The sequence below is a fragment of the Puntigrus tetrazona genome, chromosome 14, assembly GCF_018831695.1.
Source record: "Puntigrus tetrazona isolate hp1 chromosome 14, ASM1883169v1, whole genome shotgun sequence".
Classification (NCBI taxonomy): Eukaryota; Metazoa; Chordata; class Actinopteri; order Cypriniformes; family Cyprinidae; genus Puntigrus; species Puntigrus tetrazona.
Window position 1 is genome coordinate 8,955,929 of NC_056712.1, and position 25,542 is coordinate 8,981,470.

At 36.9% G+C, this 25,542-nt stretch overlaps 3 protein-coding genes across 3 annotated transcripts; 1 reads left to right on the forward strand and 2 right to left on the reverse strand.

Annotated features, from left to right (window-relative positions):
• Positions 1–16,761: 16,761 nt before the first annotated feature.
• smim19 (small integral membrane protein 19) lies at positions 16,762–18,909 on the reverse strand. The gene is made up of 3 exons (XM_043256597.1): positions 18,664–18,909; positions 18,367–18,491; positions 16,762–17,393 (listed from the first exon to the last, which is right to left on the reverse strand). The coding sequence occupies exons 1-3, from the start codon at positions 18,792–18,794 to the stop codon at positions 17,329–17,331; spliced, it is 321 nt and encodes a 106-aa protein (XP_043112532.1). The 5' UTR covers positions 18,795–18,909; the 3' UTR covers positions 16,762–17,328.
• A 388-nt stretch (positions 18,910–19,297) lies between these two features.
• si:ch211-175m2.5 (uncharacterized protein LOC568697 homolog) lies at positions 19,298–21,960 on the forward strand. Its single transcript, XM_043256464.1, has 5 exons — positions 19,298–19,413; positions 19,666–19,833; positions 20,007–20,106; positions 20,570–20,700; positions 20,817–21,960. The coding sequence occupies exons 1-5, from the start codon at positions 19,360–19,362 to the stop codon at positions 21,123–21,125; spliced, it is 762 nt and encodes a 253-aa protein (XP_043112399.1). The 5' UTR covers positions 19,298–19,359; the 3' UTR covers positions 21,126–21,960.
• Positions 21,961–22,358: 398 nt separating this feature from the next.
• Positions 22,359–24,013, reverse strand: LOC122357184. Its single transcript, XM_043256463.1, has 7 exons — positions 23,736–24,013; positions 23,579–23,662; positions 23,444–23,500; positions 23,283–23,363; positions 22,962–23,060; positions 22,633–22,887; positions 22,359–22,532 (listed from the first exon to the last, which is right to left on the reverse strand). Exons 1-7 carry the CDS (start codon positions 23,928–23,930, stop codon positions 22,506–22,508), a joined length of 798 nt encoding a protein of 265 aa, XP_043112398.1. The 5' UTR covers positions 23,931–24,013; the 3' UTR covers positions 22,359–22,505.
• Between the last annotated feature and the right edge of the window lie 1,529 nt (positions 24,014–25,542).

Sequence of the window (25,542 nt, forward strand, 5' to 3'; positions counted from 1 at the left end):
AAAGCTCTTTTTGGCGCAGGCATGGCTCACATAATCATGTTCTTCATGTGCAGAGCAATATCCAAAGGTTTGAGGGTTTTTATCAGTCAAAGTAGCTGTAGTCCACACCTCCAAACTTATTATCTTAACAAGACTCCAGGTGTGCTAAAACCAATTAGCTCCAATTAGCTATTTTGAGGTCATTAACTCAAGGTTTCACATACTTTTCCACTGCCATTTTGAATGTTGAATGATTGTGTTCAATAAAAACAAGAAAGATCAGATTTTTTTTTTTGTGTTATTATTTTTAGACACATTGTGTTTGTCACTACCAATGAATTAGATGAAGATCAGATAAAATGTTATGACAAATTTATTCAGAAAACCATGAAATTCCAAAAGGTTCACATACTTTTTCTTGCCACTGTATTTGTATAAATTATTTAATGTAATAATAATTATTATGATAATGCTTAAAAATGTTTGATTTAAAAATGTAATCATAATTGGGGGGGTTTGTTTTTTTAAACAGCTACACTATAGTTTTGAGAAAATCAGTTTGGCTTTTTTTTTTTGCGTCCTTCAAGGGCGCTTCAGAAAGGAGACGCCATTTGTAGGGACATTCCAGGTAAAAGTGGACAACTGAATCCCTTCACGAAGAGCACTTAGCGAAGGGAACATGAGATGGTCACTTCAGGGGGTGGGTGTCCATCATGCGATGTTGGGTTGAGAGTTCTCGAAAAAAAAAATTGAAGCGAAGTTGGGGTTGACGTTGGCCATCAGCGATAGGAATGTGATTTAAGAGGGGGAATGTTTAATGGTGAATAAGACATGTTTATTGGCAACAGCTGATAAAATGCTGTAAAGGTAACATTCGGTCAGCTCCAACGGATTTCCGACCGCTTAAACGAGACAGTAATGCCTTACACCCTTCAAAGAACTCACTTCAAGCGCTCTGCCCTTCAAAGGAAGCGGGGCACAGGGATGCTCATTGTCGTTTAGTATTCACCCTCTAATTACTTATTAGAGTCATCTGCATAGCAACAAGCTAACTACCACCGAAAACACCTTGACAACCATAACAGCCAAGCGCGATAATGGCGAGGTTTACGCAGGAATGCATCGCTTACATAATAAAGTAGCCAGAAATAAGGTTTGATTAACGGAATGTGAGCCGCTTCGAATGTTTTCACCCTTCATACTCTCTAAAAACTCCTGCACTCTAATAATAACACTCCCAAAGTGCCAAACTCCGAGCGGAGCGCCTATCCTCATACAGACAGAATCTGGGTTTTGTCAGAAAGCATCACGAACTGTGTGAACGGTTTGTCGGAAAGGAAGGGAATGGCTGTGGAGAGCAGATGTCGAGGAGCACACGTGAGGCGGAGCAGACAATGGCTTCGCACCTTGATCCCAGAATCAATGTCGAGAAGAAATGGACTTTGGGAAGCCTCTTGAAGTTACACACACACATTCAATACAGAGTACACACTCAATAGCGATAGTTGTAAAAACCACAACTGTAATAGTGTGGCAAATGTAACGAAACACTCCTTAGCGTCAGAAACGCTTTTAAAACGGCTAACGGCCCCCAAACGCGGAGTTGTGTTTTCCAGTAACGAGTAATCTAGCTTCCCTCGTTACAACGCCGTTACATTTACTAACAATAAAATGCGGGGTTACTATCATTTATTATAAGCTCAGTTCATCTTAATGGATTTACCATAAACTATAATGTGAAGGTTTACACTGTGACGCGCTACATGTAAACGATATTCTTTGTTTTTTATTCTGTAATTTTCTGTCACAATAACGGAATTCTTCAGCTTTTCAGAGCTGCCGGTTTCTCCCGTAGTGGGCGGAGCTAATGCGCTAACGACAATTTTATTGGCTGGCGCTCACCTACTGTCGCCCCTGTTTTGATTTCAGCAAATCAATTCACGCGAACGCAGACAACGTGATTAATATTCATGAACCCAGCAGCTCATTAATCACAGGGCGATTTATATTGTTATTAGTTGTAGAATTCGTAGTCACAATTATTTTAGGTTTTTTTTTATAGAAACGCTAAATGACAAATAACATCTTAAGCACCACCGCCAGTCTTAAGTTCAGACGACAAATATACATCCATGACTATTTTAATTACTAAAGTTGCATTGTCTTATAATGCTAAATTAGCACAATATCATATTATAATGCAATAACAATAACTAGGTGTCAGTAGAGAGTTAATAATATTCACATTTAAAATAGTGTACATTAACGCACAATGTTTTATAGTGATGTACTATTTGTGAGAGTAACTAGTAACTGTAACTAATTACTTTTTTTTTAAGTAATGTGCCCAGCACTTGCTAAAATAAACCTGTCAATGAGAGCTTGTTATATAAAGCGTGAAGCAGTCAGGCACAGCAGCAGCAGCCTTCTGAGAACATCAGAAATGGAGTGTGTATAGAGAAACAGACAGAAACGTCTGGCCCCTGTCTATATGACCACAGTCTAAGCCCAGCCTAAACCAGCGGACTCCAGGGAGAAGTGAGACAGGATGTGTAAAATAACAAGAGGCTCTTGTTAGGACCCCGGTCCAAGGGCTGCATCACAGTTTTGGAATATATATAGATCTATTATTTAAATTAAGCCGCTTAACAGTAAAGTGGTGTTATTTTCTCGTAGAAGAGGCAGCTTGGAAATACTTCACTTTAAACTCGCCAGAGCGGTTTGAATTGGTTATAATATTAGTGAGGAGTGTCCCTTGCGAGCACACAAAAAAAAGTAAGAAATGTGTTTATTTGTATTGCATGTGCACTTCAAAAGTTTATTTTAAGAATGTGCATTAATAAAATAAAAACTTAAGAGTACTTAAAGAGAGCACACTTTCCTGAGTACACTTTTCTCAGCCTACACTTACTTCAAGTACACTTTTAAAATGTGCACTTTATGCAAAAGTTTTAATGTGTATTTTAAATCAATGCATTAATAATCGTTTGCCATGCTTTAAAGGTACACTTGTTTTACACTCAAGTAATGTTTTATTAGACAATTAAAGCAAAAATATGATACTAAATACAGCTTCATCATTAGAAATGTCTACAATATATTGTGCCATACAAGATTAGATTGAAGTCTGTACATTCACTTTCTTTTTACACATTCATATAACATATATACATATATTTAAAAAAGTATTTATTAAGAATTACATATAAATATGTCTTTTAGTTTTACCAAATGAGCCAAAAATAACTCTAAAGTCCAGGGTTTAATATACAAAAAGTACTCTTTTTAGAAGTGTATGCTAAGTACTAGACTACCTCTTTATCACAAGGGTGTGGGGCAAGTTGTGACACAGGAAGTAGTAAAAAAAGTGTTAGCTGAGTATTATTTTTCCTGTAAGAGCGGGCATGGCCAATTGACAATTTTATGTGTCTAGCTTCCGGTCTCATCCACTTCCAGCTATTTTTAGCTTTTAAAATCAGCTTGTTTTGCGGAGGTCTTATATATTACTTCAATATATTATCTCAATCATGAACACACTGGTTTGTAGCACAAGCCGTTTTACTCTTTACCAAACGTTGTTGTTATTCTGATTATTTCTCTACAGTGGCTAATTAATCAAGAGTCATTCACAGAGAAAAGCTTACTTCCGCTTTGAAAAATAAGGTGGAGGTTTAGCCAAACATCCACTGACACAAAGATTTTTGGCAGTGAGCTCGTATGATGTTTTCCAACATCGTGTTCAAAACTGGCTTGAATTGCAATGTTTGTGGATTTGTGCTTCCTCCAGTATTGTTAGGCTTTTGTAAAAGCTGTCGGGTAAACAAGGGAACACAAGTGTGTTAAATCAAGTTTTTGGAGCAAAATAACTCAGTTAAACCATTTTTATTAATATTTTGTTTGCCTTTTATTTTTTATGTTTCTTTATGAAGTCTGACATGTTTAATACTACACACTATACAATATATATATATATATATATATATATATATATATATATATATATATATATATATATATATATATATATATATATATATATATATACCAGTGTTCCATGATTTCTGATAGAAGTTCTAAAATTTTTTATATTATGTAATGTGTTGCATCAATGGTGGAAACGTTTAATAATTTTTCAGTATGTAAAGACCTGATAGACAAAACATGGTTCATCTCTAGGTTACAAAAAAAGACAGTGTTTTGGTGAAAATATGAAAAATGGATAAGTATATGTTTGTTTCTAAGATAATGATGCAGACATTTCTAAGAAACCAAATTCCAAATGAGTAAAATATAACCAGACATGTCGTACCAACAAAAAAAAAATCTGCAACAATTCCACGAATTCTCTTTCAAAATAAGGCCTGCCTTTCCACACAGATCCCGTGTAGTTTGAGCTATTGGTCGTGTTTATTTGTCTTCTTTTGTCTCTGTTTCTCTCTTCACAATCTCACACGCGCCATTCGTCGCAAAAGTAGGGCAGAAGTTTATATGTAACACTTAAATAGATAGATGTACTGTAAAACACACACACACACACGTCTGTTGTCCAAAAGCAATAAATGAGCGTTAGAGTCAAAGAAGTCATTCAGGGTGCCATAAATACACTGAGATAATCAACTCGCAGAAAACCAAAATAAACGGATCCAGTTGTGGAAATCTTAGCTCTGCAGATCTGACGTTATTAAGTCGGTCTGTCTGAAAAACACGATTTATAAAAAAAAGGTTATTGTCTGTAAACTTGCGCAACTGAAAAACAAGTTGTTTTTAAAGGAGACGGCATTATGTAACACTTTTTAACACGTCTTTTATTGTTCTAGACAAGTGTTGTGAAAATGGAGTGAAAAACACAGTTTACATCCTCGATGGAGTGTGTTCCTGTGTGTTCGGGGCAGCAGGCAGATAGTTTAGCTGAGCCAGAGTTTAAGAGGCTGGTAATTATGGTTAACCGCACTCACCCCTCACACTCATATTTATAGAGCGCCATCAGCACGGCCCTGTTTTTTACCGCAAGGGGAATTTTCAGATTCCTTCAGTTTTTCTCCTCAAAGTGAAACAAAAGTTATTTCAGAAGCTATGTCGGTTGAATTCCGTCGCTGTGAATGTAGGGCAGTTCAGTCTGAAAAAAATGACATTGGTATGCTTTGTGTGTGATACCTGATAGCAAGCATTCAAGATCTGATGTTTATGTTTACATACTCCTATACAAGATGTTATTTTCAAATGTCAGATCGTTCAATGACATTCTGTCATTAAAAATGTATGTTTATTGTGCAGTCGTGCATTAAATGACTTGAGTCTGAATCCCAGCTCAATATCTATATATATATATATATATATATATATATATATATATATATATATATATATATATATATATATATATATATATATTTTTTTTTTTTTTTTTTTTTTTTTACTAGCCATGATACATTAAATTAATCATGACATTTATAATGTTACAAACTTATTTTTCCAAAGAATGCTCATGAAAAGCATCACTTTCCACAAAAATATTAAGCAGAACAGTTATTTTTAAGTTTAATTAATTATTTAAAATTATTTTTGAAAGATCATGTGACGCTGAAGACTGGAATAATGACGCTTATCACATTTTACAATACATTCATATAATAAAACAAAATAAATTCTAAAAATAGAATAAATTATAATAATATTATTTCACAATATTACTGTATTTTTGGTCAAATAAATGGCACTTTGTTAAAAACATAGAGACTAAGCAAAAAAAATCTTACAACCCCAAGCTACTGAAAACATTTTGAACCCACTTTTATTTTTAATGTGTAACTGGTTTCCTGTAATCCCATATGGAAATGTAATGTGTGATATATATTGCCCTACATCAAAAGTTTCCATATATGTTACCTATAAGGCAATATAGAATCCTCCATTAATTAATAACATATATAAAACTCATTCAGTAAAACTTGCATATGTACCGCTAATATCTATGAGGATTTTTTTAATATAGTTGCAATATGTGTAGCAACCATATATTTATATGAAACTTTCTTAAACAATCTGTATATGTTTTGTACTTTTTTGACTTATTACACATTAGAAATAAATTATATATATATATATGTACTTAACGTATATTACATTTGTGTATGGGATAATTGAGTAAATTATTATCTTAATTATCATTAGCATTTTTGCTACAAATGCAGTATGAACACACGTCTCAGTAGTTCTGAGAGTAATTTCATTTAACAGATCACTAAACGTTTAGGACGCTGTTTACGCATATTTTTAGAGCTGACTCCTTGTGATCGCCTGTGCAGATGTTTATCAGATGTTTGTAGACAAATATGACACTTAAAATAGAACAAAATGCATTCCAGATGATGCTTTTTTTTCACAGATGTCTTGGCAATGAATGTCTGCTTACTGGGAAAGACTCATTTAGGTCGTAGAACAGCAGTTAGTAGGTCCAAGTCAAAACTTCACCAAGCAACTTATCTCCTGCCCCTTCTCTCTCAGCACCATTAAAGATTGTGGTTCACATCCTCATTCCTGCCCCCGGACAGAGAGACCAAGTCAGTTCACAGCGTAAACAGCTGTGTGACTGAAAGCACGTTGTGGACCAGGGATGTGGCCTGAGGACAGGATCAATTGTCAAGAAGAGCTGGCTGGAGCTAAACCGTACCGACAGGCCTCATCAAAGAAACATGGCCGTCAGAGTGGCTCTAAATCAAAGAGTGGGCCAAACTGAAAAGTGCCAAGACTGTCCTGCGTCTGTCCGGCTGATCCTCAACCTGCCCTGGACGTATTCACTGGAGTGAAAAGTCCTTTTTTTGCCTTCTTTCTCATTCACCGTTTCCAGAAAACAGGTGGAACCATACAGGAAGTGGACCAACATTTGCTTTTTAATGAGCCACCGGAGCTTGTAAAGGATTCTTAATGGAAGAAACCTGAATATCAGAAACTGAAACATGTGCAGCACAAATGAGGGAAGTGTAAAACATAACGACAGGATATCCGGGTTTGATTGTCATGAGGGGGTGCGGTCCCCTTAGATGTGGTCCTTCATTGAGCCATTCAAGTGGCACATGCTATAACTATTGGGAGCAGATTTTGTGATCACATATGGGGTTATATACAGTATGGGTCTTTTGTTGGCAAAGCGCCCATTTCACCCTAGTAAATCTGGTGGTCTTGGACCTGAGACCACTAAAAACCACATGAGCATGGCCTTGGCTTGGGCCTCAAAGCTTAAAGGGTCTCATTCACTATTTCATGTTCTTACTCACTGTATGTCTGCAGAAAAGTCACAATAGCGGTGCAGATTTATTGCCATCCCTCTAGTGTTCATAAATCCAGAGAATGTGCATAGTTTGTAATTACCATAATACACCCTTATATGGGTTTTCCTTTTCCCTTTTGTTGAACAGCCAGTCATTACTCTTTTCAAATGCATGCTTTATGTTTTCAAACTCGAGTGCAAAGTCAAGTTCCTTCTGACCTCCTCACATCTTCGTCTTTTGCTGTTTTTTTTTCTTTGGTATTGTATTTTTAATCTTCTTCTTCGTATAAATTTTAAAAACAGTGGCCAAACTTTAATTATTGCCAACTAGTGGTCCAGCAAATCAGTGAAGCCGATTCCAGGCGCATGCATGAGTTATGAAGACCAGCTAGAAATTACCTCAAATCTTCTTTGAATTGGTATATATTCTGCTCAGGGGCTTGTTTCTGCTTATCTACCATAATAGGATGCATTGTTTGGAAAATGAATTAGTCGTTAATCAAAACTGTAATAACATGGTTGGACCTTGCTGGTTCAAAAATATAGTACTGTCATTAATGCAGGTGGTAACTTCTGGTAATCAGTCAACATGAAACAGAACACCATTCACTGCATACTGCATTTTAACATAAAAAACTATGACTTTATTCAACAATTTCTTCTCTGCAGTGCATTCAGAATTTGACCATAAAACAGCAGTTTAGGTTTTACTTAAAATTTACAGTTAAATACCGTAATTTTATTTAATACACTGATAATCACCAAAAGCAGGTTGTGATGAGAAAGTCACATTATGAACCGAAGCCCATCACAAGCAGCTTTTATATATGAACATATATAGAAGGCGCTCCGTGTCATTCACAAACACTAAACACCATAATGGTGAGACTCATTAAACTGAAATAGGCAATAAACATAAATTTAACAACATTACATGTAACGTACAACCCTAATAAACATAACTGATAAGAAAAGAACTGAGAAGAAACAGTTATTTCAAAGAAAAATTTTAAATTTAAACAAAATTTAGAACAAAATCAGGCCAAAAAGAAGTTAATTTTGAGTTTGTTTTGGCAGTTTGAATCAGCTCACCAATCGGAGTTCACTTTAGCTCCTCAACACCTTTGAGCTATCATTGGTAGGAGGCGGTTACACAATCGTTGGTTGTGTTCTGAAACTCCACCTTCTTTGACCTTCTTCCTGGTTCATTGTCATTTAGCCGAGGTCAGGCAAGGAAGCAACATCTCCAAGTCACTATATACTGTGTATATATATATATATATATATATATATATATATATATATATATATATATATATATATATATATAGATATATATATATATATATATATATATATATATATATATATATATATATATATATATATATATATATATAGATGAGCTGCCACAGCTCAGCTTTATAAAGGGTTACTCCACCCTAAAATCAAAATATTGTCATTAATGACTTATCCCCATGTTGTTCAAAACCTTTAAAAGCATTGTTTGTCTTCTGAATAAAATTTATTTTAACCGGGAGGCCATTTTGGGGAATATTCAATGAACGTACTACATCAACGCTATGGTATTGGTCTCAAACTACATTTCTGGTGTGCCAAAAGTCTGCACAGTTTAGCTACAGCTCAAACACACAAATCAAACACACCTGATCCAGATAATCAAGGTCTTCAGGATTATTACTTCCAAGCAAGTGGAGCTGGTTGGGGAAAACTCTGCAGAGAAATTTTAGTTTGAGACCGCTACAGTGGAGACACAGAGGAGTAAATTAAGTCTCTTTTTTTCTTTGCATACAAAAAGTATACTTGTCGCTACATAACATTCAAACTGAACCACCGATGACAGATGTAGCTTTCAGACAACGTCTTCAATACTTTTCTGGACCTTGACAGTGTTCATTATTTCAGTCAATGAGACAGTCACAAGGCTCTCGGTTTTCATCTAAAATGTCTTAAATTGTTTTCCAAAGAAAAACAAAGTTTTTATGGGTTTGGAACAGCATGGGGGTTTAAGTGATTAATGACAAAATTTTCATTTTGGGGTGGTTTAACCCTTTAAGTAATTGTAGGTTGCCTTTTACATCATGCTCTGGGATTCCTACTTTTATTGAGGAGGTGAGGTAAGTCACATAGCGACTGTCTTGTGACCCAAGATGCAGAGTAATTAGGAGATGGTGTAAGAAGCCTGGGCATGCTTTGTGTTTATGTACAAAAATGCAGATTGAGAACCTACTTTGAAAGGTGTCAAACTTTAGTGCCACAACATTGGCCTCACCTTCACTTGTGTATGTTGGGCCATTTAGTGTAGTGTATATGTGAGATAGACTTTACCTTCTTTAACCAACAGCAGAACCACAAAACCAATCTACAAAGCGCTAGTCGCCACTGATGGGAAATTTCCAACAAGCTTAAAAATGTCAACCAGCTGTAGTTTCCCTGGACCGGTGCACCTCTAGAACTCCCAGAAGCTTGATTTTGGGTGCTGACCGCCATATGACCACACGACCACCCGTCTCTCATCGACTGCAGCAGTGCCCACAGAAACAGAAAAGTCTTTCGCTCTTCCTGATATGACTGCAGCTGAGAAAGGTTTATAGCACTGTCCAAAGAAATACTTGAGGTTAGGAGAGTAAGCACAGAAACCACTAACAACAAATAGACAAGAGGCAGTCTGTCTGTGTCAATACGGTACACACCACACTTCTGAAACTACAGGAGAGTTCAAACCATGAAAACTATGGTTAGATGGGAAGAAAAGAAAAACAGAGAGAAAATAGTCAGAAGCGAGAAGCAATAGAGCAGATTATAAGAATTTGTTGAATTTAGGTTTTAGGGTAAAGCATTGTTTAAAAACTGCCATGCATATGTGACCCTGGACCACAATAAGTAGCATGGGTATATTTGTGGCAATAGCTAACAATTCATTGCATTTGCCAGTATTGTAAATTTCCTACCATAAATATATCAAAATGTATTTTTGGATTAGTAATATGCATTGCATGAAACTTCATTTGTTTTTCTCAAAACTTTTTGCACCCTCAGATTCCAGATTTTTTTCAGATAATTGTATCTCAGCCAAATGTCCTTACAAACATACATCAATTGGTAAGCTTTTTGGTCCCATTTTATATTAGGTTGCTGTAACTACTACGTACTTACATTTAAATTAATCATTTGAGAAAATAATCAGTGTGAGTGTATATGTGTGTATATCAGTATATGTGTGTGTGTATTGTGTATGACATGAGCAAAACCAGAACTCATTACACCATTTAATTGCATTAACAGAATAATTAATAACATATTATTAATGAATTATCAATTTATTTGGTAATTGATGAATAGAAAAACGATGGTCTCTTGGGTGATAAACGTGTGACTTTTCTTCAGATCAACCCATCCTAAGTTTGCCCTTCTTGTGTCCACCTCACAACTGAGGCAAATATTGACTGAGCTGTCTTCTTGGCCTGCCATAAGTAACTGTGGCTTTACAATTCTCCTCTTGTTGTTTATTGCAGAAAGCGTGAGGTGAAATGGAGCCTGCGGCGGAGCCATGGCTCGCATCCATACAGCGGTCCATACGTGTGATGACGGGCCCCGTGGATACAGTCTGAGTGGGGGCCAGAGAGAAGGTTCAGCCTGGGTCTCTTGTGTTTGTTGTTCAGTTCTTGGCTCCACTGAGGCTGGTGGTCAGACAGAAACCTGGGTCATACCTGAACTGTTCTCTGCCAGTGACCGGAGCCGTCTGCCTCGGCGCAGAAGCCCCCGAGGGGCTCTTCTTAAGACAGACCTGAAACCACACACATGACTAATAGCTCTGAGCTTTAGGAGGCTTTGTGGGACTTTGGTGTGAAGAGCAGTTGACCTCAGAGAGATGGGGAGAGCCAGAGACGCTTTCTCAATCACTTCTTTTCAGAAGAAACAGACAGAATGTAGCAAAGACCCTGGAGAGGAACCGGCTCCAAAACGGCCCTCGTAGACTCTCATTATCTGACGAACCTGATGCTGAAACCCTCATGGATACCACAAGGACACGCACGAGACTACAGCTTTCGTTTTGTTCAACTCTGTTGGTTTAAAGGGTCTCGGTGTTTGACAAAAGAAAAACATGGAAACAAGACAGTTGAAAAGAGCTGTGTTCCTCTTTTGATCCTTCTGCTCTGCGAGAAGGAAAAGAAAGCGACCACCAGTCAGCCTCGTTTCCAATCCTCCCAGATTAGAGTTCCCTGTTTTAAACGTCTTATTATTCCAGTCTCTTTGTCCCAGTCCCCCTTCCCTAATTAGCGCCTGTTCTCTTTCATTCCCAGTCGTGTCTTGTTTCCACCTGTGACATAAAGAAAAAGTGTGAAAAAAAGAGAAAAGAATGGTGGAATGAAGATGAGAAAGGCAAAGCGCTTGGCCCCACAACGCTAGAGCGGAGGGGAGGATGAAGGAGCTTGTCATGTCTCATCTGCGCTTGGATCCAGAGACACGCAGCATGGAAACACACACAGACTTGCGCTTCTGTGCGACGCGGATGCCTTTGAAAGAAGAAAGCAATGTGGAGAAATGAAACGGGGAGGGAGAGAGAAGCTCAGGTTTCGGTGCAGTGTTGGATATTTCATTGTGACCCATATTTGTCCCGGTGTATAATTCAAACACAGACGTATCCTAATGAGTCTCTAATTTCTGTATGGGCATCAGAAATGCGTAAAGTCCCTTTAAAGTCAACCAAATTTAAATAAATCTTGGTTACTGTGTACAATCAGCCCAGTTTCATGAAAATGGGACAAATAAAAACGAAATCTTGTGGTTCTGATATGAAAAAATAGACTTTGGAGTATATGACACGCATGAGTTTGGCATGCATATGATATGCAGTTTACTCGTACATATTATATGCATCTACTCCACAATCCTAATCCTACCCATTGCGTCCATTTTTGAGTATCTATACCACAAGTTTTCGTTTTCATTCGCACTACTATTCATGAGAGCGTGCAGGTACAATCCATTACTGTTACTCCGCAGAACAAAATACTGGCTGATACTTATTTTTATACCTTCCAACCACCTGTCATGTAGAAATCACTTTTCACAGTCCAATCATTAAACGATGAATGAAATCAATCTGCTTACACCTAACAGAGGATTAGGTTTAGGATTAGACTGTCATGATTTTTTTTTTTTAAATCTCTTTAAATCTAGCAGCTTTTTGCTGATTAAAGCTGAAATTTTGACTGACGAACTTGAAAACAAACATGTGGAAAAAATTTCACCCTCACTAAATTCTTTATATTCCATATTTTTAAAAAAAAATTAAAACAAAATTCTATTTTGTCCTTCTATGAGTGAGGCATTGAATCATTCATTTATCCAATTTGTTCAAAAATGCCACTTCATTCCTGAATGAAACAGCTTATAAGTGAGTCACTGAATCATTCCCTCAGCCATTTTTTTAAAGGGGATTTATTCCTGGATGGAACAACTATAAGTCTTTATGAGTGAGTTACTGAGTCATTCAACCAACAGTTTATTTAAAAATGCAGATTAATTCATGAACTAAACTGCTGACGGTTCTTATGAGCAAGTCACTGAATCGTTCACTCAGCAATTCACTTTAAATTATTAGTTAGTGAACTAAACAGCAGACTTTATGAGTCACTGAATCATTTACTCATTTTTTTTTTTAAATGCTAATTAATTCCTGAAAGAAACAGCTAAAAGATGAGTGAATCACTAAATCATTCACCCAACCAATTCATTAAAGAATACTAATTCATTCATGAATGAAACAGATGACAGTCTTTTAGTGAGTCATCGAATCATTCAGTAAATGGAGTCATTCCTGAATGCCGCTACCGTGCGTTGCTCTGAGATGCAGTTATGCTGTGGGTTTGTTTGTTTGTTTGGGAACTATTTTCATTGGCTGAGCAGAACTGTTGTGGCTAAAACGTAATTTCTTTTTGATTGAACCGTCGAATAAAAAACAATGCCACAATTCATGCTTTAAAATCATTCACTGATAAAGTATCTGATCAAACTGTGCAATATAAATGTAGACGTAACACAATAAATGACCTCCAAGACTGGAGAAAGTCTAAAGCTTTTTGAACTTTATAAAAAGCAGAGGGGACAGCTACATTAAATAATAATCTCAACGTCTGCACCAAGTAACAGCTCTAGATGTTACTCTAAAGAGAAAGAGGCATAATGCATTCACACTCTGAGTGCTACGGTTTCATAAACGGTTATTTAGACTCGGATATTGCTGACTCACAGCATTTATAAACGTTTGTACTATTCATAAGCATGTTGTATAAGCAGATCACGACCTTCTTGTGTCATGCCTTTAAATAAAGTGATTCTGTTTAACATTGACCGGTTTGTGGGCCTTGTGGCAGTGGGCCAGTGTAACTGGGTGTAAAAACCCAGAAGAGTGGGAGCGGGGGCCGTGGCACTGACATTCCTGGCTGTTATTGCCAGCTGCTGGCCTGGGGCCAGTGCATGCGGTCAGGCCATGTTTACATCTGTCTGGGCTTCAAGCAGCCACAGGTCTCAGAACAGCACAGTGGATTGAGACAGAGCAGAGGACGACACCCAGACTGTAAACATCAACCGTACGCTGATGAACGTGTTGAAATCCAGCGGCCATGAACGTTGCTCCTCAGCCTTCCAGGTTTATTTTTCCTTTGGTTTATTGATTATTTTTTCTGGTTTGAGCTTGCAAATGGATGCAGAACGAACGGTTAAGATTTGTGTTGATGCACGTCATGCGTTAATACCTGGAATTCAGTTGTCCGTGTGTTTGTTAAACAACAGACGAGATGAGAACTAAAAAAAGGGAGGAGAGAGACAGAAGGAGGGATAACGTGTTGTTTAAGTGTTAAAGCAACAGTTCACCCAAAAATGAAAACTCTGCCATTATTTACTCACCCTGGTGTCATGCCAAACCCATATGGGACACGAAAAGAGGAATTTGAAAAATCTCTTTTAAATGTTTATATGTCTGAAAAAACTTCTTCAGAAGCAGTCCACATGACGCATATGCTTCTGCTCGAATTAAATAAGGAGCTTTTGGACGTAAGCGACCAAACATCAATGGTGTCACTTTATTCCATATTAGATCAAGACAAATGTGTTATATTACACATTCTGAGATCTGATATCTGATCTTACGGCTGCTTGAATAGCATCGAATAGTATTATATGCTTGAAACATTTTTTAATGTTTTTATTTTTACATTAAGTGCTTTACATAAAATAACATCCGTAACATGGCAAGATATAAGACTTACAATGCATTATAACCAGGGCTTGACATTAACTTTTTCAGCTCACTGCTCACTGTGGCTAGTGGTTTTCCAAATTTGCTAGCCACTTAGCATTTTTACTGGCCACAGTTTTCTTGTTGGGAAAATACATTTTATATAACTTTATACTGCATACAAATATTTCCAAGTCATTTTGACCTTTGACCTTTGAACTATATTAAACGCATACATGATCTTTCACGACAAATTCTTACATTTTATTAATAATTTAACTTAATATAATAAGGTTACCAATCATTGAGTCATTGAAGCCTTCAAACGATTCGTTCGGACGACTGATTCATTCAAGAATGAAGCAAGTGCCTGAATGGACCACTGAATCATTGACCCAAATGGTTCAAACTTCAGAAACGTGTCGACTGTTCAGCTGTGATGTTTGTTTGGAACTATTTTCAGTAACCAAATGGAGCAATACATCCTTTCAATAAATTCAGACATTTAGCTGAAATGTATATTACCTACTCGTTTTAACTCTTGCATATCATGTCAAATTTGCATTCGTGGTTTTCAGGGAACTTTCCTCTCTCGGTCGTGTCATGTTGCTTAACATACTACGCTGTATGTCACACACATAAAAAAACAACTTCCATCTTAATGATTCTTCTGAGCGCAGTTGCGTTCATTTGTTTTGATTTCTGCACGAGATCCCCTCACATTGACAAGCTGCGTGATCTTATTAATTTACTTGCACCGAATGTAATAAAACCAGAACCACTCTTATCTAAATTTCGGTGCAGAGATGTTTTAATGAGGTTTTCACTTGACCCTTGTCTCCCTCTCAGACAAGCATTAATGCCCATTTTATTACTGTATATAAAATTAAAGTGACAGTGTTGCCCGCCACAGCTGCAACACACTCGCATTTTGCGGGCTCGGTGGGTGTTAATGTTAAGCCCTGATTATAAATATGAAAAATATGGTCCATTGTGCCTTAAGTGGATGAGTCGTGTTCATAGTGTGTAATAAATGATCGAACTCAAATATGGAAATATAATAACGCATTAAACCCATTATACACATAAAATACCATTACAACCTATTAAAAATACAGGTTTGTATTTCCTCAGATTTTCTTTTTCACACACAAGCTTGGCTTGACTCATATGGGCTGCTGTTGTGATGCTTTTTGATGCTTGGCGGATAAGGAAAAAGCTGCATGAATATTCTTCAAAAATTCTCTTTTTGTGTTCGCACGGAGCAATGAGACTCTCAGGGTTTAAGATAAAAGGCAAAGGCAGATATACTGTAGAATAAAATTAGAATTATTGGAGGTTGAAAAATGATAAAGAAAAGAGTTTGTTCATCTTATTTCCATAGAGACCTGAGGGAAAGCACAAGAGGAAGCAGAGGGAGGGGGAGGCAGATGACTAAGGCGAGGCGAGGCATCATTTCTTTAGCTTTCTGTGATTCATCTGGGGAAACGATACCACAGCGGATCAGAAGCTAAGAAATGATGGAAGAGTGGCATTAAAAGACAAAAAAATATATATAAACGATTAGAACAAAGCTGCTAAAACAAAAGAGAGACCGGCCAAGATCGTGATTCTCTCTCACGCCTTTTAACTTTTTGTTTGACACTCCATGTTTTTCATTTCTCGCTTCTGTATCACTTGGACGCGTTTATTGCACTTTGTTCGCCCAGTGTTTTTGAAACAAGAAAAAAAAAAAAACGAGATTTTAAACGCTTGAAGAAAGCGAGCGGCGCTTGCCCGTGCAAGAGTCGCCGGCATGACGCAAGGGCACAGCATTTGATGTTTGCTAATGTGTTCTGGGCGGTTGCTAGGTGGTTACTTAATATCCCAAATTACACGATGTTCCCCACCTCCGTGCTCCACGATGCTCTGACTTATAAATGCGACTCAGATCCTTCCTTAAACGTACATCTTGGGTAGGTTTGTCCCATTTTATTGCACGTCATCACTACTTCCAGTGCAATGCGGCGTTTGGAAATTGTGATGCATAAAATTAAATGTTGCATGACAGACCACCTTCACACTAAAGGTATTTGAAAATCATTACTAAAACATCATATTTACTATAGTCATTCATGTATATAATACATGGTGAAAGACACGCTTTCGTACAACCACGGCTTTCTATGGATACCGAATATGAGAAACAGCAATAGTGATGCTTGTCTTGCCAGGTACCGAACGCAGCCACTTCCAAAAAATTAAGACTATGTTTTTTTTTTTATATGAAAATCTTTATTTTAAGCAGGTTCATACGTCAGCCTAAAACAACTGACATGCACTAAAACAATCCAGCACCGGAGGGCAATACGACACACATTGGAGAAAAGGTACCTAGAAAGCACAACACAATCAGCGTACAGTGTCTTCCCGCATCTTTGCTTTTGGAAAAAAAACCTTAAATAGCATTATGTAACATTTTTTGAGGAGAGGTAAAATGTTTAACACGCGCGGACGACGCGTACAAAGCAACGCGCTTGTCCAAACGCTGAGATATTACACAACAAATTTCACTTCCCACACCAGAGAGCGGTCCGTTTCATCAGATCAAAATATCAGGTCATAAAACAAACACCCTTCAGTTGATTGAGAGGTACGGAGGATGAAAAGAAAAAGGCTCCTCAAATAAAAAAACAAAATAACATTCAACAGTTTATTCTTCGGCAATCCAGTCCCCTGGATCACAAGTCTGTGTGAGCTGTAAATCAGATTCGGCCTGCACAGCCTTTATTCCCGTCTGCGGTATATTGGTGGGTGAAGAGCGCCCCCTCTGGTCGGATCACTCCATCGACAGCTGCACACTGTCTGACTGACACTGCTGGTGCTGCTGGTCGTATTTACGAGCTGGGACGAACAAGGAGGCCAAAGATCTTGATCACAATCTTACAAAAGTACCATTTAGACAGTTATCATGCCGTGATATTGATGTGATAAAATGTGCAAAATGAGTTTGACATAATCTGAATTTTAACATGGTTTTTTTAAAATGCTCACCAAAGCTGCATACACAATAACAGAACTTCATATTGCAACACATTTTCATATGTAGTTCATTCCCGTGATGCACAGCTGAATTTATAACATTACTGCGGTCTTCGGGGTCACGTGATCCTTCAGAAATCTAATATTCTAATATGCTGATTTGCTTTTTAGTTATTAATTAGAGATATTATCACGCGGTTCTTGTTACATAAATGTTAAATGAAGTTTTTGCCGCGTAATATTTTGTGGAAACTGTGACATATCCTTTGCAAGATTCTTTGACTAATGAATTAAACGCATTTTATTATTAATAGGCACTCATTTGTTTTTTGAAACATTATAAAAATGTCTTTACAGTCACATGTCCTTGCTCAATAATTTTTTTTATTGTACTTGCCTCAAACCGCTGTATGTGGTTTCTTTTTGTTTTATACAATTTTAAAACCAGATTTTTTTTTAAACATTATAAAGTTACTGTCATGGTTGATCAATTTATTGTGTCCTTGTTTACAAAAACGTGTCCTTCTTTCTTTTAATTGCATTTACCCACAATACTGTAATAAACGTTTATTGAGTAGCAAATAAGCATATTAGAATGATTTTAGAAGAATGAAGTAATGATACTGAAAATTCAGCAATAAATTACACGTCAAATAAAAATACTTATATATATATATATATATATATATATATATATATTTTATTATTTTTTATTATTTTATATATATATAAATAGGACGTTCAAATTACATTAACAACTAAATAACAGAACCTAATGCATATAACAACAGAAGAGCTATAAGATACATATAAACAGAAAATGAGCTGAACCCACCGAGTGAATACATTTCCAGCTGTTGTCTCAGCCGGACCTTCTGCAGACTGTCGTAAAAGTTGGGCTCCGAAGAGCTGCCCGCTGTCGGTGGCAGTGTAAATATACGCATGATCTTCCTCTTATTTCTGGAAAACACAACATTCGTGGTTTGCCATTACAAGAGATTTATTGTCATAGACGTTTTGTGCAACATATATTACAATCGACTGCGATCAACGGGATTACACGATACTCTGATCGTGTTTGAACGTTTAACCGTGGTCCATGAATGAGTGTGTTTGTTAAATGGACGCTTACTTTCTGGCGTACATAAGCAGGGCGAAGCTGACCAAAATAACCAGCAGGTAAACATTAGTGGCCTCGTTCCAGGCTTCATGTACTGAATAATCCAAAGACTCCTCATCGGCCATCACCCCGTACCCGCCCATAGTGAAATTATTATGTGTTTATCACAATGCGAAAACAAACCCAAGAAACTCTAACATAAAATGGATAAGACTGTATCAGAAAAAAGCGACTAAAAAATGTATATTCAGTTCCGGATAAGCGCGAGTATAGATGTCGAGAATTTCAAAATAAAAGTTCTCGAGCAATCGTTTGAGGACTTTGCCTGTTATTACTACGGATATTATTATTATTATTATAGTAATATATTCTTAATTTGTATTCACAAATATTAACCAAAGTACAAAATATCAATATATTATGCCGTTTCATACAGTTTAGTACATTAAAAAAATCGTGCTCTCTTTTCCACGCTCTTTCACAAGCGTAAGCACGCTTTTATTTTGACTCTAAACTCTCTTATTATCCTTTGCTTCATTTCCTGCAGCGCTGTAAACAGGAAGTACAATGTAACGCCATAGGATGGTTTCATTGGTCGAATGTTCATGAGGCGTGTCAGAATACGACTCTCTGATTGGCTGCCCTTTAGAGCACATGACTCTGCTGGCGATATAAACATACAGCGACATTACAGGATAAAGTTTAACAATGTCGTTACGAGGCGTTTTGAAGCTTACGCGCCGCTTAAATGTTGGGTTTTTGGTAAGGTTTTTAAAACAACTAGTATTCTGAACTGTGAATTATGCATATATTGTTTTAAAGCAGCAGTAAATCTAATGTCATGCAAATAAAACACACCTGCACTGTACCTTCCTGTAAATGCTTAAGGTCACTGCATTATAATCATACATATATTTAGGGGTTTCGATATTTAAACTTGAAAAGTGGCTTGTTTTTATATTAGGAAATTATATACTGCAAGTAACAATATTTAACAAGCCCTGTCCTCTGCAGTACTCGCTTTCCCCAGCAAGCAGAGCTGGTGTGAAAACAGCAGATACTCACAAAAGACACAGCAGCAGCAGCAGCAGCAGTTCAGAGCTCATCAGCCGCTATCCAGTCCCAAACAGGAAGAACCTGCCCTTTGATATTGTGGAGCTGATGGAGGAGGTTGAACAGAAGGTATCTCAGCTCACCCAAAAAAACAAAATCTTAATTTACTCACCACTTATGACTCGATAATAAAAGAATATTAACTAGTAATTAAAAAGAATTATATATATATATATATATATATATATATATTTTTTTTACTAAAAAAATATGAAGACATTTTTGTCCCTGTGTCACTACAGGGAGGGTTTCTGCCCAACGTCTTCAAGGCTCTCGCCCATCGTCCTGCTGAATTTCGGGCTTTCTTCTCTTATTATAATGCCCTCATGAACAAGGAAAGCGGTATGACCTTTTATTTTTAATAACCTTTATAATTCGTTTTTAATTAGTTTGCAACTGAGGCAAGATATGGATGTGATTTTTGCTTGCATAATTATGATCAGAATTTGGGAAATAATTCTGGAAAGCTGCCATGTCGTGTCCTATAGTTCATGCATCAGCAATTTAAACATGATTTTGGTAGTTGTATATAAATTCAAGTACATTTAGGAAAAATCTGTTGTTTAAATATTTAATAACGGTTTATATAACAAATTATAGGTATACAATATAGGTATAAATTTACATATGTAAATATTTTTGAAATATATACTATGTGTATATTAACATTTATACATAAACAGTTCACACACACAATATTTATTTTATTTATTTAGCTTTTAATTTAAATTCAGTGTTAAATGTAGGTATTTTAATGCTTCAAGGAATCAGGATGTGATCCGAGGTTTCTATTACTTTTTGACAGGTGGTCTGACAAAGGCGGACCGGGAACTGATTGTCGTCGCGACCAGTGCTCACAATCACTGCTTGTACTGTGTGGTATCCCACAGTGCATTGCACCGCATCTATTCCAAAAAACCCATGCTGGCCGATCAGGTACCTTAAGATTTCACAACACGTCCCGTAAAACCGTTTAACGCCCTCTCGGTCTGTTTTCCAAGAATATCATAAATAATACGAGTGGGCTTCTAATTGGTTTTACTGTTGCACAGGTGGCGGTTAATTACAGGGTTGCGGAGCTGAGCGGCCGTGAGAAAGCCATGCTGGACTTTGCTCTGACGGTCTGCAGGAGTGAGACGGTGACCGAAGAACATCTCGGCACCCTGGAGGCTCATGGTTTCGACCGAGAGGATATTTGGGACATCGCTGCCATCGCTGCTTTCTTTGCTCTGTCCAACCGCATGGCCCATCTGACAGACATGAGACCCAACACGGAGTTTTACAACATGGGGAGAGCGCCGAGAGACAAAGCTAAAGCCTCTGAGGGGCAGGGCAAGGACGAACAGACTCGTATAGATTAAAGTTCTGTATTTTTTTTTTTATCACCAAATCCTTCAATTCCTTCTCTAACTCTTTCACTAATGTTTGTACGCTAAGCTTTTACGCTTCTTTGATTACGCGCTTTCTGTGTTAATCTTTAGAATGGGAAATTCATCCTTGTGTCCTTTTTGTGGGTTAACTTTGTAGTTATTTATTAAAAAGAGAGAGTTACACAAATGCATTCACAGATCACAATAACTTACAGCTGTGAGCAGGGTTATTGGTATTTAAAAACTAAAAAAGGAGCAAAACACTTCACGTTGTTTAAAAAAAATAAACACTACCTGAAATAAAATGGTATATATTTAAAGTTTAACTTATTATTTTTATTTAGTTTAATTTGAAGTACTGAACTAGCAAATTAAATTATGTAAAATTTTTAAAAACAGCAAGCAATAAATTACAGAAGCAAAAACAAAAACATAAATTCAAAACATTCATGATAGTTTTATTGGTTATCTCTGTAAAATAACACTGGTTTTAGAGACAAAGCTTGGATGCATTTTTTTGAACGACTCTCTTTTGCAATCAGACAATCACCTAATTTATTAGTTATTTCACTGATATTATTAGCTGCATTTATTAACTGAATAACAGAGTTGCTGATCAGGCAAACAGAATTATTTTTACTATCTAAACCCATTTGCTTCAGCGCTGAGACGAAGCGTTAACGTTTTCTCTCCTAACCAGGTTTCAACAGGTCTTCTGAAATATTTTAAACAAACCATGCTTTATTTGAAATGATTTTTGACTTTTGTCATGAACTGGAGACTTATCATTTGCATGCAGCCAAACTTAAATGGAAAAAGTGAAACTTGTTAATTTTAAATTTGAATAAATAATCAATTTATTTGTCATTTGTTTGAGTGATACGAACATTATTTTCCCTGATAAAACGAGTTTTCTCTGAAAGTGTTCATTGGGATTTTAAATGTTAGTCTGTAAATACTGGGCTGAATATATCCAGTGAAATTTCCAGGATTTCCAAAAACTTTATTTCCAGGAGGGTTTGTTAACAATATTACATTGTTAATATGTACGTGTGTTAAAGTTAGCATTCAACAAAAAAAATGTGCATGTTTCTCATCCATGTTTGTTATATCTAAACTAATTTAGTTTATTAAGTAGGTAAACGGTTGAAACGGTTACCAAATTGACTTCATCGCTTGTTTTATTGCAATTCTTACGTGAAACACTTCCTTTTAAAACATGCACATTCACAGTTTTGCTTTTCAAAAATAATTTATTTGTTGCATTGCAATATTATAATTATTGATAACTTATTTACACATACACGTAAGAATATCTTGCGGTTTTCCGTTTGCCGTAATCCAGTGCGTAAACACCAACGGATAACCGGTTCATCTTCCGATCTGCAATTCCTCGTACTGCATTAACAAAATGCCGTCAGCAAGCACTTACGATTGAAGATGGAGATTATTAGCGTGAGCCATTATAAATGGATTTCCTACGATAACTCATAATTACCTCATACGCTGGTGGAGGAGCGCTTGGGACTGTACTGTAGTCCGGCGGAGGCGCAGCTGAGGCCTGCTCGTAGGCTGGTGGGGGTACAGTTGGCGCTGGACTGTAACTTGGCGGGACCGGGCCGCGTGCTGCTGGCTGCGTGTACATGACCGGACTAACGGACTGCACCAACACGGCGGGGTCCGACCGGCCCACGAGCACAATGTGGTTGACGGGCAAATCTGCGTTCATATAACCGATTCCAACCAGCCTCGGCTGAAAGAGAACCAACGTCGTATTTATTAGACATACGCGCAAATGATTTTTTCATTCAAACTTTTTATGCTTGCCTTCGGCCTGCAGCAACAGGAACAGGAGGTTAAAGCAACGGTGACAGAGAAGATGAAGATGAGAATATCGCACGCCATGAGGAGAAAGCAGGTCACGCCCTGATTAAAAAAAAATACACACATAGTGATTATGAACTAACATACGAATCAAAAACCGGTTGCCGGATCTAAACAGTATAGAGGATGGGCTGCATCACATTGTTAGACTATCTGCGTCACAATATGCTAGCCTTATCATCTAAGTCTGCTAAAGCAAAACATTTTTTGGATCTAGACATATGTGTACTTAGTACATTTGTTCGTTTCGAAGCAACCACTTACCCAGGTGTGATAAAAATGAAAGCGGAGAGACAGAGCAGCTGCTGCCGCATTGAAATAGCTGAGCATTTGGGAGGATTTTACCTATAGTACAGAAGATTTGGGTTAAAATAAAACACGTGAAGTAAAATCTTAACACTTTTTTTTTATTAACTGACACTAACCAGACATGGTTTGCACGTGCTCGCCGCCGAGACCGTTAGTGCTCCAGTCAAAATGAACTGTAGAACAGAAACAGAACGGATTTCAGTATTTAAGCGCCGTATAATATTGTTACGGTATTGAAACGTTCGACTTACGCCGATTGGTGACCAGAGAAGCGAAAAACAAACGTTCCAGATCGTCAGACAGAGACCCAACGAGGCTAGCAGTAGTTCCAAAATCTGTGAGACAAAAACACGAGATGAAGCGCCTGCTTCTTCGTACGCGCGGATACTTCTCTCGATGCGTGTTTACCCCCAAAGCCAGTGGCTTGATCTTCAGGAACCTGGAGATGTCGTACCGCTGTTGTCGGGATTCTGGCACGGTTAGCGTCACGTCGGTGGGTTTTGGCATCTTCGAAAAATAAAGAAGTGTCTCGTCTTTGGACGTCTTCTCTTTCTTGTCAGCCGAAGCTTGCTGAGTGTCAAGGAGCCAGGTTTCACGGATCATTCCTTCATTCTCAAAGCTGGGAATCAAGATTTACCTGAAGAGCTGCTTAACGACAACAAAGAGAAAGAGTTCCTATGGAGCTGAAGAATGCTAAGGGCCGCAACATTATCCTGTCAATCAAAATCATAACCTGTATGTTTGCCCAGCGTCACATGACCAAAGAATGCCGATCTAAATATCTTGCAGCCACAGGTTGTCACAGATGTGCTCTTGTATATGGGTGATCCTATAACCGCAGCTACAAAGTCATTATTTTTTAGGCTTTTTTCCACACGGTTCAATTTTTTTATTATTCTAACTCATTTTAACGCATTACAAGACGTTATAGTCCCATTAATTGAAATAACTGAAATCTTAAATAGCTGAAAATCGTGATTTCTACTTGTCTGAATTAGCCAGTGATTTCTTCCATCATGTATTGATGTGCAACGAAAATATTTTATAGTACTTTTCAATTGGCAACATTTTATTTATTCTATTTATAAAAGCCCTGAACAGTCACTTGCTTAATTCTACAACATTAAACTATTTAAAGTATATTTTAAAATAAAAATGTGTGTCCATATATCTTGCATCAACCATATTTTCCCTTTAAATTGGTGGAATTATCCCTCAGAAATGTGTGAGTTACAGGACATTATTTTGAGGAGTTATTTTGCAGAACGTCAACTCTGTTATCACAATATCCAAAGGAAAACAGAATTTATTACTGATCAAACACTGGGTTATTTAAAGGTCTTTTAATCCTGTTTTAATTAGTGTTGTGTGCTCTTAGCATTTATGTTTTTGGCAAAAATTGTCAATTCTGTTACTGTCAAACTATGTTACCGAGGTAGAGCAATAATGCTGACAATAGTGTAACAGAATTGACAGAGTACCGGATATTTCTGTCAATTCTGTTACTTTACAATTTTATTACTTAAAGGTTTAACTCCGTTTATTTTTTAAATGCATTTATAATACATTTTTAAATTAAAAATACTTGCTCCAAGCGGACAGTGGATTATTATTTTTTATTCCATTTTAAGGTATACACAAGTGACATATTATGCCTGTTTCAAGTGTTTTAAAATAAAGTGTTTCCCAAATTAATAAGAATGATTTTTCTGGTTATGATTTATTATTTCTGCAGATTGCCCAATTGGTCCGTAACAGAGTTGACAAACAATACCATAAAGTTTTGGGGTTAATTATTATTAAATTTATATTTGCTTCATATTTGAAAATGTGCCAAATGTGAACATAGTCAAACGCAATATTCTCAATCACTAAAAACAGGTGAAATAATGCGAAATACACTTACAGAGCCGATGTACTAAAACAGAGATATTAAGTAAATCACCCTATGATGCATATTTAAGCAAGTAGATAGCCATTGTAATGAATCTCGTTTGGACCTAATGTTAAATAAACATCAAAGAGATTCACTGAGTGTCTACATGGCATGTGCTGTGTATTGTTTTGTATGTATTGTAAATGTATCTGTTCATTCTGTAAGCTAAATGTGCTATGGCTGATTCCAATGTATATGTACTTCACTAAATCGGGATCCAGTCAAAGTCGCATCAACAGATAATATCACAAAAATTAAACAGTAGTGGCGTTTCTGAAC